The 12,204-nt window shown below is 39.3% G+C and overlaps 1 protein-coding gene across 10 annotated transcripts in view; it reads left to right on the top strand.

Annotated features, from left to right (window-relative positions):
- PDZD2 (PDZ domain containing 2) overlaps nucleotides 1–12,204 on the top strand; it is a 462,289-nt gene that overhangs the window by 399,864 nt on the left and 50,221 nt on the right. For all 10 annotated transcript variants that reach the window (XM_077116902.1, XM_077116903.1, XM_077116908.1 and 7 more), the window contains 3 exons: nucleotides 7,864–7,945; nucleotides 9,412–9,446; nucleotides 10,195–10,351. In XM_077116902.1, the coding sequence (XP_076973017.1) occupies nucleotides 7,864–7,945; nucleotides 9,412–9,446; nucleotides 10,195–10,351 (274 nt within the window). The remainder of the gene's footprint in view (nucleotides 1–7,863; nucleotides 7,946–9,411; nucleotides 9,447–10,194; nucleotides 10,352–12,204) is intronic.

Consider the following 12,204-nt stretch of genomic DNA (forward strand, 5'->3'; position numbering starts at 1 on the left):
CCCAGTCTGACTGGGAACGTTGGATAGCGGGGCCCTCCCACCACGCTTGGCGTCTCGGGCCAGCTGGGCAATTTGGACCGGCACTCCCCCAAGCTGCGGCGGCCAGCGACCCCCCCCTCCACGCGCGGTTTCCCGGGCCGACTGCGAGATTTGGATTGGCAAGTTAAAGGAGCCACAGCACCTTTTACTGGTGGGACCCGCAGACAGACAAGCGCCACGAGCGCCACCTACTGGGCAGGAAAAGAAAAACAGAGCCCAGAGATTTCACAGAAAAACCTTTCAACCAGCCGGGTCCCACACCCAGGGAAATCTGATCAAATGCCCAGACACCAGCAGAAAATAATGGATGACACTCGGAAAATTGAAGATATGGCCCAGTCAAAGGAACAAACCAATAATTCAAATGAGATACAGGAGCTGAGACAACTAATACTGAATATACGAACAGAAATGGAAAAACTCTTCAAAAACCAAATCAATAAATTGAGGGAGGACATGAAGAAGACATGGGCTGAACAAAAAGAAGAAATAGAAAATCTGAAAAAACAAATCACAGAACTTATGGGAGTGAAGGACAAAAGAAAAAATGGAAAAAACAATGGATACCTACAATGGTAGATCTAAAGAGACAGAAGCTACAATTAGTGAACTGGAGGATGGAACATCTGAATTCCAAAAAGAAACAGAAACTATAGGGAAAAGAATAGAAAAACTTGAGCAGGGGATCAGGGAACTGAATGACAATATGAAGCGCACAAATGTACGTGTTGTGGGTGTCCCAGAAGGAGAAGAGAAGGGAAAAGGAGGAGAAAAACTAATGGAAGAAATTATCACTGAAAATTTCCCAATTCTTATGAAAGACCTAAAATTACAGATCCAAGAAGTGCAGCGCACCCCAAAGAGATTAGACCCAAATAGGCATTCTCCAAGACACTTACTAGTTAGAATGTCAGAGGTCAAAGAGAAAGAGAGGATCTTGAAAGCAGCAAGAGAAAATCAATCTGTCACATACAAGGGAAACCCAATAAGACTATGTGTAGATTTCTCAGCAGAAACCATGGAAGCTAGAAGACAGTGGGATGATATATTTAAATTACTAAAAGAGAAAAACTGCCAACCAAGACTTCTATATCCAGCAAAATTGTCCTTCAAAAATGAAGGAGAAATTAAAACATTTATAGACAAAAAGTCACTGAGAGAATTTGTGACCAAGAGACCAGCTCTGCAAGAAATACTAAAGGGAGCACTAGAGTCAGATACGAAAAGACAGAAGAGAGAGATATGGAGTAAAGTGTAGAAAGAAGGAAAATCAGATATGATATATATAATACAAAAGCCAAAATGGTAGAGGAAAATATTATCCAAACAGTAATAACACTAAAAGTTAATGGACTGAATTTCCCAATCTAAAGACATAGAATGGCAGAATGGATTACGACCCAGCAATACCACTGCTAGGTATCTACTCAAAGGACTTAAGGGCAAAGACACAGACCGACATTTGCACACCAGTGTTTATAGCAGCATTATCTACAATTGCAAAGAGATGGAAACAGCCAAAATGTCCATCAACAGACGAGTGGCTAAACAAACTGTGGCGTATACCTACGATGGAATATTATGCAGCTTTAAGACAGACTAAACTTATGAAGCATGTAATAACATGGATGGACCTAGAGAACATTATGCTGAGTGAATCTAGCCAAAAACTAAAGGACAAATACTGTATGGTCCCACTGATGTGAACCGACATTCGAGAATCAGCTTGGAATATATCATTGGTAACAGAGACCAGCAGGAGTTAGAAACAGGGTAAGATAATGGGTAATTGGAGCTGAAGGGATACAGACTGTGCAACAGGACTAGATACAAAAACTCAAAAATGGACAGCACAATAATACCTAAGTGTAATGTAACTATGTTGGAACACTGAATGAAGCTGCACCTGAGATATAGTTTTTTGTTTGTTTGTTTGTATCTTTTGTTTTTGTTTTTTTTTCTTTTTCCTTTTTTATATATATATATTTTTATTAGTATTATTATTTTAATTCTCTTCTCTATATTAACATTCTATATCTTTTTCTGCTGTTTTGCTAGTTCTTTTCCTAAATCGATGCAAATGTACTAAGAAATGATGATCATACATCTATGTGATGATACTAAGAATTACTGAGTGCATGTGTAGAATGGAATGATTTCTAAATGTTGTGTTAATTTCTTTTCTTTTTTTTGATTAATAAAAAAAATTAAAAAAAAAAAAAAAAAAAAGAACCTACAATCTAACATAGGGCGGGGTTTAACTTGAAGTCCATAAATCCTTATGGGCACTTCATGTACAAGTTTGAGGATGTATCTGCATTTATTTCTCGACAGTTTCAGTAGCTTGTTATAACGCAAATTCTCTGTCATTCTTGGCCCAAAAATTAAGAGCTGTTTCATTAGGGTGTGAGATGGACAGTAGACGGTGGACCATGTGTACAGTGGCCTCTGACTGGCTGGTGTCCTGCCCAAGACTGTTTTTGACCTGAGTGGAATAGTTCTGTATTTAAGGCCTAAGAGCCCATTGATTTTTCTTCAGCATCAGTATCACACTATTGATCCATACTCATGTTAACCCCTAAATCATTGGCCTTGATGGGTATCATATCTCTTCTGTATTTATGCAGTTGCTTTCTATTTTTTTTTAAGCTAACCATAGACACTTAAGTAAGTGCAACTGAGTGTCTTCAACCCACTTCAAGTAGTATTTTGGGTTGTTTTAAGTACTTGAGGAAAAATTCTTTTTAGATTCGTTTGTCTACAGCTGTATAGAGGGGTAGGGAAGGGATGCAGGGCTGGGTAGGGAGGAGAAGCGTTTCTTAAATAAAATAATCGTTTTTTACATTTATTTCTAAAGGTAACAAGGTTGTATTCAACAAAATTTAACCCTTTTCTTTTAATAATGCAAGAGCTCATTAAGAACATTAGCTCTGACCCATGCCTATAATATGGCCTCGCCCTTTGTATTATTTGATTATATCCTAAATGGTCCATCAAGCACAGGCTGCTGTGCTTAATGGACTTGGACACCATTTTAAGAGTCAACAGTCTCTGCCAAGAGACCTTGTAGGTCTACCTATGTGTCAAGCCTGAGGTTTCTTTAGTATATTAGCTTTACAGCATCATTTTTAGTGTCTCAGTGATGTTTGTTTGTTGCACTGGTTCTCTTTAGTACAAGTAAGTGTGATGGAGCTCTAACTCCATGCCTCTATCTGGGGATGGGATGTTAACTACCATGCATGGACAAAGATCACCATTTGACTGGCTCAGAGTCAACTCTGCTACACTTTTTTAAGGTTGCTTTATCTTATCTACCTTTATTCTAAAAAAAGTCTTACCTAAAAATTTCTTGAATAAATATGAATATAAAATCCAGCCCTGTCTTCTACCTTTTTCCACTTTTTTCCTTCTCGTCACTTCCCATTTTTCTCCTTTCTATTCCATAGTCCTGGCACCTTCCCTTTGAATCTGTTCTACTTTATTCCACTACTGTTGCCATGGACTTCCTCAGGTCACTTTACCCTACAGTCCCAGCAGCGGCAGTTCCCAGTAACTTCCTCAAGGTCCCCATTTGAATTCCACCACCTGCATCACCTCCTTTCACCTCATTAAACAGCCTAGGAATCTGTGGTTGACCTAATGCATTCCTCAGCAACAGGATAGAAAATTGAATTCTCAGTAGTTTGTAACCATCCGCTCCAAGGCACGCCTGACTTCAGAATCCTTTCCAGCATAACATAGGTCATCTCAGCCCCAACGTGACTGTCTAATTTGCCAATCCCACCAAATTTCAAAATGGTATTTCAGTGCAAAACATAATAATCCTGATGGACTGGTAGGCCGTGAGCCCATTGAACAGACAGGTTGATTCATGAGCATCAAGGGAAATGGTCGTCTGTGGTGGTATTGGAGATATGTCAAGCCATAGCAAATTTTAGTATGTGGTGGGGTGGGGGTGGGGGTTGGTTATTTGTATTCTTTTGGATTTCATGTTTCTGCCTACGGAAACATGGTCTTCTTCACTGTGATATCATACTATATTTTTCTTTTGCCCAAGAGTCCGTTTTGCATTCAATGTATTTTGGTACCACTTACCCCAGCATTTCAAGCCACTAGTACATTTTGATACTGAGTGTAAGTGCTTCCTTTGTTTTCATCCTGTTCCAAGATAAATACCACAAACATTTTCTTTTCTTTCGTTTTTCATAATGACCAGAGCAGTGGCTGCTCTGCTGGGATAATCGAGCTGTCCAGGTCCAGACAGAGACCTCCAGATCTATGCCGTGGACCTGCTCAGGTGGCAGCTTCTAGCTTATCTTAAGTAGAAAAAAGTAACAGAGGTCCATTTAAGAATTGATACTGGACCTTTCAGCATGATTAAAGTTATCCAGGAAATCTTTCACTCATTCCAAACCCCAATCATTTTTTCCCTACTCAAAAAAAAAAAAAAAAAAAAAACCCTGCAAATATTGCAAGGACCGTATCAAGAAAATAAGTCGCCATTATTTAAACTATTTTTTCTGGCTCATTCCTACAAAATGATCCTATGCTGTTTGTAGGTATGTATGTGTATATGTCTGTATATGCGTGTTACCTGTTTTTTTTCCTGTGGAGCCTATTAGAAGGTATTATATAAAGGTGATAATACAATGATGATTTATCTTTTAAATTAAAATATGCTGAATTCCATATAAAACTATTTAATTATTAAGACAAATTGCTGTACTTGTCATTCAGATATTTGTGCTGAATGTTCTTTTACTTCATGAAATGACCATTCTAAGTTGAAAATCTTCTTGCCTTTAAAAACAAACTCTATAAAAGTTTGTTAGCTGGAGAGGATGCGGAGAAAGAGGCACACTTATCCACTGTTGGTGGGAATGTCAAATAGTGCAACCACTGTGGAAGGCAGTTTGGCGGTTCCTCAAAAAGCTGAATATAGAATTGCCATACGACCCAGCAATACCATTGCTAGGTATGTACTCAAAGGACTTAAGGGCAAAGACACAAACGGACATTTGCACACCAATGTTTATAGCAGCGTTATTTACAATTGCAAAGAGATGGAAACAGCCAAAATGTCCATCAACAGAAGAATGGCTGAACAAACTGTGGTAGATACGTACGATGGAATATTATGCAGCTTTAAGACAAGATAAACTTATGAAACATGTAATAACATGGATGGACCTAGAGAACATTATGCTGAGTGAGTCTAGCCAAAAACTAAAGGACAAATACTGTATGGTCCCACTGATGTGAACGGACATTCGAGAATAAACTTGAAATATGTCATTGGTAACAGAGTCCAGCAGGAGTTAGAAACAGGGTAAGATAATGGGTAATTGGAGCTGAAGGGATACAGACTGTGCAACAGGACTAGATACAAAAACTCAAAAATGGACAGCACAATAATACCTAATTGTAAATTAATCATGTTAAAACACTGAATGAAGCTGCATCTGAGCTATAGGGTTTTTTTTGTGTTTTTTTTGTTTGTTTGTTTGTTTGTTTTACTATTATTACTACTTTTATTTCTTTTCTCTATATTAACATTTTATATCTTTTTCTGTTGTGTTGCTAGTTCCTCTAAACCGATGCAAATGTACTAAGAAACGATGATCATGCATCTATGTGATGATGTTAAGAATTACTGAGTGCATATGTAGAATGGTATGATTTCTAAATGTTGTGTTAATTTCTTTTTTTTCTTTCCGTAAATAAAAAAAAAAGTTTGTTAGTTGCCTTTTTTTATCTTTATTGTAGTAACATGTACAACAGAAAATGTCCCATTGTAACCACTTTTATGTGCACAGCTTGATGACATCTTTTACGTTCAGAATATTGTGCCATTATTGTCACTATCCATTACCAAAACTTTTTCATCACCCCAAACAAAAACTCAGTATCCATTAAGTAATTACCCCCCATCCCAGCCCCTGCTAACCTATAATCTTCTTTGTTTCATGAACTTGCTTATTCTAGGTATTTCACATAAGTGAAATCATAAAACGTTCGTCTCCTTGTATCTGGTTTATTTGCCTCAATGTCTTCAAGATTCATCTGCATATAGCATGTATCAAAATTTCAAGACTTCATTCCTAAACAGAAGAAAAAAAAACTTCATTCCTTTTTACGATTGAATAATATCCCATTGTGTGTACATACCACATTTCATTTATCAATTTACCAGGTAATGGACTTGTGGGTCCTTCCACCTTTCAGCCATTGTAAACGATTGGGTATGTACGTGGAAGGGGAGTTGCTGGACATTATGGTAGTTCTATGTTTTATTTTCTGAGGAAATGCTAAACTGTTTTTCCACAGCAGCTGCATCTAATTGTCTTTTAAAATACCTTATATTTCAGGATATACCAGACTTTTAAAATCTTTCCAAAATTAATGACAGTCATAGATAACACATTGAAAAAAAATCTGTGAATCTACTATAATACCAATAAACATAGAAAGAAAGTTGATTTACAAAATCACTCTTTTGAAAACTTCATAGTAATGACTCACTGGGTAAAAATATAATAGGAGCAGATATATAGTCTCAAATTATCTACCCAGAGATTATTCACTAATGATAAAAAAAAAAAAAAACAGAAAGAAAGAAAGAAAAAATCCAGTAGAGAAATCCAGCAAACTCTACTCTAATCAGGAGGCCAAAGTTATTACCAATAATAAGACCCAGAATGCCCCTGTGCACTGAGAAGAAAGCGATTATGTAGCTTTTCTCACCACACTACTTCCCCCTCCCCTAAAAAAATGCATAACCTGCACCTAAGCATGAGGAAACTTAGCAGACAAATCCTAATTAAGGGTTTGGATTGGTCCAAATGCTTCCAGAATATCAGTGTCATGGAAGACAAAGAAAGGCCAAGGAATTGTTTTGGATTAAACCCACATGAAAACTAGATCCTGGATTAAATTCTAGATTGTGAAAAAAACAATTGCTATGAAGTATTAGTCTGGAAAGAAGTTGGTCCCTGACAGTCTACCATGGTCCACAAGAAGATATGGAGCTTGTACCAGAATGTGAAGCAGTCATAGCACTAAGCACACTGTTATAACAAGGCATTGTTGATGAAGGAAGCCGTGTGTTGATTTGCATTCTGGAGGAAATTCCTTATCACAGGCTGGCATTAAACATCGAGTGAACCAGCTCCAGTCTCCAGGCGCGCTTTGAGTAGTAACACATAAGGAGCAGTATCGGGGCAGTTGGCTAAATTTGGCTATGAAATGTAAATTAGACAATCCTTTTGTATCAATGTTAAATTCCCTGAATTTCATAATAGTACCCAGTTATTTAAGAAAATGTCCTTGTTCTTAGGAAATACATGTTAAAATATTTCGGGGTGAAGAGTCCCTGAGGTCTGCAACTTACTCCCAAATGGTTTAGCATGCATATAAATGTGACAAGATGTTAAAATCTAGGTGAAGGGTATCCTATTTGTCAACTATCTTGCACCTTTTCTGTAGGTCTATGTGTGTTAAAGTTTAAAAATTAGAAGCAAGCCTTTTAGAGGGAGGTAGCTGTCAGCCATGTTACCGCTGGTAAATTTAGCACCTGAATGCATTGCTTAATGAACTCAGCAACCAGGTAAAGGTCCTGTTATCTATACGTTGTTTGAAGCAATCCACTAACTCAGCTATGCGTCTTACATGCCCTGAGCTATTGCTTCCAAAGATAGCCATAATCTTTGACCCCATGTTTTGTTCTTTCATTTGAACTCCACATCTGACTCTGATCCTGACTGCTTTTATTGGAGGGAATAAACAAATAAAACCATCTAATTTGTGTTTTCTCCTGAAAATCAGGTTTCTGAGCAGGAGATGGATGAAGTGATAGCACGCAGCACTCATCAGGAGAGCAAAGAGGCCAGTTCCTCTCCTGGTTTAGGTACTGTATTTGCACATTTTCATGCAACATTCAGAAGAGATTCTCACTCAGTTCCCCCATGGGACGTTCCTCAGTGTAATGTTATTGTATTCTTTGTAATTACCAGTTTGGGCTAAAGTAGCTGTCAAAGAGATTCTATGCTTCCTCTAAGCTACTACTTTTGATTTCTGCAGTTAATTATGGTGCTTCATTAAGGATTTAATCATGCATGCTTCGTATACTACTTTAAAATACTTTCCAAAAATGAATTAGCACATTTCATGTGTTTCACATGATTCCTCTGAAATGTTAGAGGTGAAAACAAAGGGATACCAAACATCAGTTGTTTGTCAGAGTATTGTCCTCCTAAAAACCTGGATTCTTTACATGAGTTAAAAAGTTTCAACTTGAAGATGGCAAGAGAGGCTGCAAAAATCTCATGATTTCCCTCCTTCTCAAGTGGAAAAGTTTGGGCAGAGAAGGATTGAGGTAGTAAGAATTTCTAATGAATTTAATCTGTGAACCATTGCATCAAATTTTAAAACTGTTTCCTGTAGCATAGGAACCTCGAGGGACTCTTCAAACATTTCTGAGCTTGAGATTTGCCTGTTAAGACTGATGTTCAGGAGGTAAAGGAACTAAGACATGAGTTATTGGTTGTCACAGGAAAAGGGAGGCATAGGATTTTTTTGGCAGCCATTAAATACCCTGATTATTTGCATCCATAATTAATATATTTAGAGTGGGAACAGCCATAATAGACTCTTTATTCGACCAGTTCATTATCCTGACCTGCCTGAATGCTGTGCTCTCACAATCCCAACATTTCTACTCCATCGTCTATAAAAAAGATTTTATTAAGCCATAATCTTCATGCCCAAGGTCGGTTTGCTCATAACATATAACTTAAAATCTAAATGCTGAGCTTTTGCATCCTTCAGTTAAAAACTAAAATAGATCATCAGCTCTCTCCCAGTTCTTCCATGAGCTTCTTGGATGGCATTCATTTGTTCATTCATCTTTCAATCCACTCAGCAAATGACACCGAAAACTTATTTGATACTTGGTGTGACCCTGGGCACTGTGGGGCAAAACCCAGGCTAGTGAACTGTTCTGCGGTATAGGAATTTAAATAATTGAGAAAGGGAGATGAGACACATCCACCTATAATCAAATTATGCTACATGTATGGAAACTGATATAAGGGGAATATAAAGAAACTGTGAAACTCTGAACGTTTTACTTCCAACTTGGATCATCATGGAGGTGGTAGCATCTGAGTTAGGATTTGCAGAATTTTGGGAATGGGGTGGGATGGGGTTGGGTCCCTGGGTGGGCTGTTTGCATGTCTAAAACTGCGCACGCCATCCATCCATGCCACCCAAGCCAAGGGAGTTATGTTTAATGTTTGGCTCCTCTTCTAGTTAAGCCTCTTGTGATTAGAGACTCATTGTCTCTGACAATATGATGAATTTCCCCCCCAACAGGTACCCCCTTGAAGAGTCCCTCTCTTGCAAAAAAGGTAAGTCAAGGTGTACTTATTGCCCCGCCAGCTGATTCCTGGAGCCTGAGGGTCCGGCCTGTATTTCTGCCTATGAGTCATTTTGTCACTTTATACAGGAAACAGCAACAATGCTAATATGAGAACAGGCTTACAGATGTGTGTTTCATTTACTGAGCATTCATCCAGGAAAAGAATGGAGCAACAAAATAAAATAATTGAACTGCAGGTTGAAAAAAATACTCCTTTGTTTTCAGACTGCTCCACATAATGTCCCACTCCCCCCTCCCCCCCCCCCATGACTTCCTTGGGACCCACAGCTTACAGCAGCCTGTGCAGTTCTCAGCTGGGTTCTTGCTAAACCCCAGTGGATCAGGGTACATGATTCAAACTCCCCCATTTTCTTTTTTGCTTCATCAGTAGGCTGAACCATCTTTGAACTTCACTGATTTCCTATACACTCCACCCCACCACTGCAATGTTTTTCCTGGGATGTTTGATAGACTGTTGCTGTGGCTGAACATCCCCCAAATTTTGGCTACTCCCAAAATCTCTAAAACCTTGAGGGCCCAACAGTCACTTTTTCATTCATTAATTCATTCATTAGCTGTCCTAACGTAAACGGATGGGGTCTTTACTATCACAGCCATCTCCAATGACCACAGATTAGAGCCATGTCCTCTGGGGAAAATAGGCAGTAATTACTGTTAAAGATAATCCCCTCTGGGTGCACCTTTTTCAACGATCCAACATTATCTTCTTTCAACAGGACTCCCTCATTTCCGAATCTGAACTCTCCCAGTACTTTTCCCAAGATGTCCCGGGCCCCTTGGCAGACTTCGTGGTGGCTGGCTCTGAGGATGAGGACCACCCAGGGAGTGGCTGCAGCACCTCCGAGGAGGGTAGCCTGCCCCGCAGCACCTCCAGTAAGTAGGAGAGCGCCAGAGGACCCTGGGCTCTGCATGCCAGGGAGGAATTCCTGGTTTTGACTCCACACGGAAGCTGTGTTAGCTTAAACATCAGAGTACTTAATAGTATAAAAAAGAGACCTGCAAGCCATGCCTCTGGTTAGGTAGAAGCTGTCTTTCTACCCTGACTCAATGTAGAATTCTTTCTTGGGAAATGTGGCTGCCGGTAATAACTGGCCACTGGGTTATGGAGTAAACGGGCAGGGTGTGCCGTCTATAAACAGGTGTTAGAGGAAGCTGGTGGAACCCCTTGACATACAGTTTACAAACCTAAGTCTCAAATTGTATGGCATCAAGACTAATTGATGGACCCATGATTTAGGGGAATCCCTGCCAAATTTCAGGTCGTTCCCTCACTAGGTCTTAACTTAATTCTTTCTATAAGGCAATAAGTGAAAGTTGCAGAAGTCTAAGAGACAGATGTTATCCAAATGATTTTTTTCATCCCTTTGAATATCTGTTCAAGATACTATGAGATAATAATCTCGTGGGAACCGTGCTGATTTCTCAGGCTTCCGCTGCTGTGATTTCCTTCTTTTTATTTCTAATGTCTGAACAATAAAAATCTCCATGTATTCAGTGAGTCAGAGAATGACCACGCTGGCTCTCATTTGGAGCAGAGTCGATGAGCTTCCACTGTTCTCCGGTAGAAACATTTCAAAGTGGAAGCACATGTAATTTTTTACTAGAGTTGGCAAGATAGAGAACACAGAGCAGCCCATTTTTTTTTTAACTTTTTTTTATTGGGAAATATATATATAAGCAAAAAAGTGGTAAATTTTCAAGTATAATTTAACTAGTAGTTATAAAGCAAATTTCAAAGAATGGTATGGGTTATAATTCCTCAGTTTAAGGTATTTTCCTTCTAGCTGTTCTAATATACCAGAAACTAACAAGAAATAGCAATATAGTAATTCAGTAGTCATGATCATTTCTTAAATCCTATCTTCTCACTTATACCTCCTCCCTCTCATTGATCCTTCTCCCAATTTTCAGGGATATTTGGGCAATGCTTTTCTAACTTCTTCATGTTGGAAAGGGGTGTTGACCTTATGGGAAAGGGGGATGCAGCTAGTAGATATTCTTGGAGAGACTGATACCTCTGGGTTTCTGGCCTTTTCTGGCATAGGAAAAACCTGGAAGTTTTTAGATTTTGTGAGTGAAACTTTTATAGAACCTCAGATAGCACCCTGGGTATTCTTTAGGGTTTTCAGGAATACTGTTGGCTAGGGCTGGGCATATAGTGACAGTTAGCAATATCTAGCTGAAGCTTGCATAAAAGTAACCTCCAGAAGAGCCTCTCGGCTCTATCTGAGATTTCTTAGCCACCGAGACCTTATTTTATTCCCTTCCTTTCCCACTTCTGATCAGGAAGGCTTTCTCAATCCCACAATTCCAGGGCCAGTCTCGTCTCTGGAAGTCGTCCCACGTGGAGGGGAGGGTAATGAGTTCACTTGCAGAGTTGGGCATGGAAAGAGAGAACAGCACAGGTTTTGATTCCCTTGCTAGGTGGGGTTTATATCCATTATCTTTGAGAAGGGCACAGCTCAGGCTTCAGTGAGGACTAGGTGCTGACCTGCCAGTTAACCCAGTGCCCCTTTTTGCAGGTGAAGGAAGAGCATCCTGTGGCTGAGAAGGCCTAGGTGTGAGGGGCTGGCCGTGGAAAGAGGAGTGCCCAGATGCAGCATTTAGAGGAACACCCAGTGGAAGAATGATAGGTTTCTGTCTCTAGGCAGCCCACATTTAAGTTAGATAAGCAATCTATAGTTTGGGGTTAGCAATCTAGGCTGCTTCCTTAAAAGTGACCATCC

This window comes from Tamandua tetradactyla, chromosome 9, assembly GCF_023851605.1.
Source record: "Tamandua tetradactyla isolate mTamTet1 chromosome 9, mTamTet1.pri, whole genome shotgun sequence".
NCBI classification, from domain to species: domain Eukaryota; kingdom Metazoa; phylum Chordata; class Mammalia; order Pilosa; family Myrmecophagidae; genus Tamandua; species Tamandua tetradactyla.